Source organism: Gavialis gangeticus, unplaced genomic scaffold (genome assembly GCF_001723915.1).
Source record: "Gavialis gangeticus isolate Ggan-Ray unplaced genomic scaffold, GavGan_comp1, whole genome shotgun sequence".
NCBI classification, from domain to species: domain Eukaryota; kingdom Metazoa; phylum Chordata; order Crocodylia; family Gavialidae; genus Gavialis; species Gavialis gangeticus.
In genome coordinates this window covers 119,351,608-119,356,284 of record NW_017729022.1, presented here as the reverse complement: position 1 = coordinate 119,356,284, position 4,677 = coordinate 119,351,608, and the positions used below count along the sequence as shown (strand labels likewise).

The 4,677-nt window shown below is 43.0% G+C and overlaps 1 protein-coding gene across 1 annotated transcript in view; it reads left to right on the top strand.

Moving 5' to 3' along the window:
* Positions 1-4,677, top strand: part of MAN1A2 (mannosidase alpha class 1A member 2) — a 248,716-nt gene that overhangs the window by 234,564 nt on the left and 9,475 nt on the right. The window contains exon 13 of the mRNA XM_019516076.1: positions 2,900-3,671. Coding sequence (XP_019371621.1) covers positions 2,900-3,032 — 133 coding nt within the window. The 3' untranslated portion in view covers positions 3,033-3,671. The remainder of the gene's footprint in view (positions 1-2,899; positions 3,672-4,677) is intronic.

Here is a 4,677-nt window from a genome sequence, read left to right as displayed (position 1 = left end):
CATCATAGTGTAGGTATAGTTTAGGTTATTTTTGTCTGTGAGCGTTAGGGCTGTGCAAAAGTTTGGTCACTAATTTGATTTGGGGGAGATTAGGCCCAATTCAGTGGCTGAATCTCCAAATCCAAATTGAATCAGGAGACCCTTTAATCTCTCTGAATCAAATCGGAACCCTTCAAATCGATTTGGAGAGATTTGGAAAGATTCAGCAATTGGGACATGGACGCAGCTTTAAATGTTTTTTCTACATACCTCGAGGTATCAGGTGGATCGTGAATGCTGTGATGGTGGGGCAGATGGAGCATCCCACAGGAGCGCGGGGGGGGTACCCATTGCACATGGCAGCAGACCCAGAAGTGGACCAGAAGCACTTCCAGTCCACTTCCAGGTTTGCTGCCAACCTCGGGGGGGGGGGCGCACTTCTGTGGGATGCTCCATCAGCCCCACTATCTCAGCATTCATGAGCCATGCCTCATACCTCGAAGTATGTAGAAAAAACATTTAAATCTGTGTCTGTGGCCGAATAGCTGATTCTCCGAATCAACATCGAATCTTCAGATTTGGATTTGGCTGAATTGAATCAGGACAGTGAGCCGAATCAATGAATTGAAGCACTGTCCCTGATTTGGGCCAAATCCGAATCGAATACAGCCTATTTCACATACCCGTAATGTGCGTCACTTTACGCTTATCTACATTGAATTCAGTCTCCCATTTAGTTGTCCATTCTCTCAGTAGTGTCAGATCCTTCTGTAGTTCCTCAAGTCTACCTTGGTCTTTACCATTTTGAATAATTTTGTGTCCTCAGCAAATTTGGTCACTGACCTCCTTTTCCAGACCATTTATGAATGTGTTAAACAGCAGTGGTCTGAATACTGATCCCTGGGGAACCTCATTATTCACTTCTTTCCATCCTCAAAACCTAACCATTTATATTCAGGGCCTTGCCATACTGGAGAATTTAACTCTCCCCCATGCCCATGAACCCAGGAAGGTAGAGACAAGCTGAGTTGCTTTGCTGGCTGGCCATGCAACTCCCTTGGGAGCTGTAGTGCAAAGCATGATCAGGTGCAGGTTAGGGTGGGCCCTGCAGCTCACTGTGACCTGACCCTGAAGGAGCTGCAGGACAAGGCAAGCAGCATGCCAGTTTGTGCTGAAGCACAGTGTTGACTCTGACTTGGTACCTGATCGTGTATTGCTCCAGAGCTGCTAGGCAACGTAATAGCATGCTTTGCCCTGCAACTTCTTTGGGAGCTGTAGGGCAAGGCAAGCAGCATTCTGGGGCACAGTGAGCTATGAGCCTCATTATGACCTGTCACCCTGGACCAGATGATGGTACCCTAAAAACCACTTTTTGTAAAAAGAATAGCAAATATTGAAAATGAATTCCTGAGAAGTAAATGTTTCTTCTATCAAAAATAAAGAAAGAGGAAACATCCTGAGTGAGGGCAGTGCTTTTTTGGACGATGCATTTTCAATTGTGAAAAATAAAGGTAGAATTACCTTAATCCTAACTACTTGTTTTTTACAATAATTAGTGATTGCACCAGGCCTGCAAAATGGAGGGGGAGGACAAAAAGAAGGGGAAAATTGCATGTGTGTGAGTGCATGTGTCTACCGATGCAGGTACAGAAGGTGATAGCTGGAGATGGCTGTGAAGAGGACATTGGGATGTGTGTGAATGCTGCAGAGGATTGGGGAAACTAGTGATGGGTGCAGGGAACAAGTGGGATGCAGGAAGGAGAATATTTGGAGGGGGCTGAGTGTACAGTCGTTTGGCAGGAAGTATTTAGGAGGTGTGCATGAAAGGAAATACAGAGAAAAGGAGGCCAGCTTAACTAGCCAGTATATTTTGTTGCTTTGTACTTCTCTGGAACATAAAGCAGTCAGGTCATACTGGTGAATCTATCCATAAAGGTAAAATTATATAAGACTTATGCTACATACTCTAATATCAATAGAAATTTCACATGACCACATTCTCTTTGGCTGTCTTATTTAGGATCCATATATAACAATCATATTAACTTTTAAAAACAAGAACATACTTTTGTGGTTGAAAGTATATTTCAATATTGGAAGATAAAAATACATTTCTGAGCAGTTATAATTATCCCCCAAACATGCATAATAAGACTAAGAAATTCAGTTAGTATTAACTGTAAAAAATTCAAATTTATGAAAGTATGGAAATGCACAGTAGAGCACCCAGGAAACCACTACCCCACTGCAATAACACTTTGAGGAAAAAGAAAATGTAATGTGTAATTACATACATTTATTAATATGTTTACCAAGTAAATGCTTGTTTGTTACATGGCAGAGGGCAGAGCTGCTTTTTGGGTATATTTTTTCTCAGCCAAGAATTATCCAAAGACTAAAACAGAAGTAAACCAGAGCAGTATTGTGACACTAGGAAAGAAAACACTGAAGGCTTAGTATTGGAGGAAAATTGTTATCTTTGGAACTTAGATCTTTTGATAGGATTTGGAGTTTTTTCTTGACCAAAAGCTCTAAATCCTGCCAGCAGGTCCAAATCTGCCATATTTTTCAACATCAGACTTGTGCTACAAAAGCACTAGAAAAAATATAAAGCCATCAAGAAACTGTTTATTTTACACCTTTTTATAGTTCTTTCCACAAACCACAGTTTTCCAGTTGCTATAAAGATCTAAAGAGTCTTTTTTTTTTTTTTCTTGAATGACTCCTTACCTGAAATACTGTTGTCAAGAGAATATGATGGCTGGCATGAGCTTTGAAGGACAAGAAGCAATTCAAATAACTGATGTTAAGAGTAGTGTCACAGAGCTGTGGCTGTTGAGGGGGTTGGGGTGGTTTGTGGTCCCACCACCTTTTATTGCTGTCATCCTTTAAACATTGTTTTTCTCTGTTTGCTGTCCAGGTATTTGTATCTGCTGTTCTCCAATGATGACCTCCTACCTTTAGACAACTGGGTTTTTAACACAGAAGCTCACCCTTTGCCTGTTTTACATTTAGCCAACACCACACTGTCAGGACACCCTGCGTATCAATAAAAGCAACTCCAAGAAAAGGAGGAGAGACTGTTCTCCACTGTGTTTTGTTTACATGGACCACTTGAGACTCTAGGCTGGAGAGGAAGGAAATATTTCATTAATCTAGACCTCAGAGTCATAATCCAGGCTGAGAAAGAACCTTTGCCCCTGAAAGCTCTTCAGCCTGTAGATAAGTAACTCTGAAATAATTCCTTTTTATACATGACCAAAACACACTACTGTCGTATTTGCAGGACAGAGACCTCATGTGCTTTGAATCCTAACAAGAAATTGGAATCTGCTAGTAAATTTGGAGCCTGACAGGCAAAGAAATAAAAGCCTTCCTAGCCTTCGCTGCTGCTGCCGCTGGCCTTTCCCAAGGAACTGCACACTTGTCTCCAACATGGATGAGATGGATTCCAGACATGAGTTTTCTTTCTTTTTTGAAGATGGCATGAGTAAAACAACAATAAAAAAGCAACATAATTGCACCAGCAGCACCAGGATTTGAAATCTTTTCTGTACCTGTCTGAATTTTCTAATTCCATAAGTTTGCCCAGACTGGCAGCCATTTCCAGTTCCTCTTAGGCCTTTGCCTCCTATCATTTACTCCTTCATAATGAAGTTTATACGTCTGTGGAGCATGACTGCAGCCAGAGAGTAAGTAATAAGCCAGTATTTGCTTTTGTAGTATATGAGTAGCACGCTGGGATTAGCTTATCTCACAAAGTTTAGACAGTGAGCATGGGACGCACAGCCTCATTCGGTTTCCTTATCCAGGTGAGAGAGCTTCAGGTTCCTTTGGTCAGTCAAAAAAAATGTAACATGGAAAACCTACATTTCCTCATAACAGCTCTGATTCTTTCTTTTTTGTCACAAAAAATGATCTGGTACAGTGTAGTCTGTGCTGTTACTTTACATTTGTCCATTGTCCCTTTATATTCATGTTTTATTAGTTAGGAAGAATTCACAAGTCCTGCTTTGAAAATCGTATAGTTCATAGTTGGTAGGGTCAGAAGGGACGTGATCAGATCATCAAGTCCGACCCCCTGCCATGGCAGGAAAGAGTACTGTGGTCAAACGACCCTGGCAGGGTGTTCATCCAGCCTCCTCTTAAAGACCCCCAGGGTAAGAGCCTTCTCTTGGAAGTTGGTTCCAGATCCTAGCTGCCCTGACAGTGAAGTAGCGCCTCCTGATATCTAACTTAAATCTACCCTCTGCCAGTTTGTGACCGTTATTTCTAGTCACTCCTGGTAGTGCTCAGGGGAACAGGGACTCCCCCAATGCCTGCTGGTCCCCTCTGACTAGTTTGTAAATGGCCACTAGTTCCCCCCTCAGCCTTCTCTTGTGGAGGTTGAACAGGTTCAGGTCCCTTAGCCTCTCCTTGTAGGGCCTGCCCTGCTGCCCCCTGATCATACAAGTGGCCCTCCTCTGGACCCTCTCCATGTTGTTCGCATCCCTTTTGAAGTGGAGCGCCCAGAACCGGATGCTATACTCCCAACTGCGGCCTGACCAGTGTTGCATAGAGGGGGAGGATCACCTCCTTGGACCTGCTTGAGATGCATCTGTGGATGCATGACAGGGTATGGTTGGCCTTCCTGACCGCGTCCCCACACTGTCGGCCCATGTTCATTTTAGCATCAATAATGACTCCAAGATCCTTTTC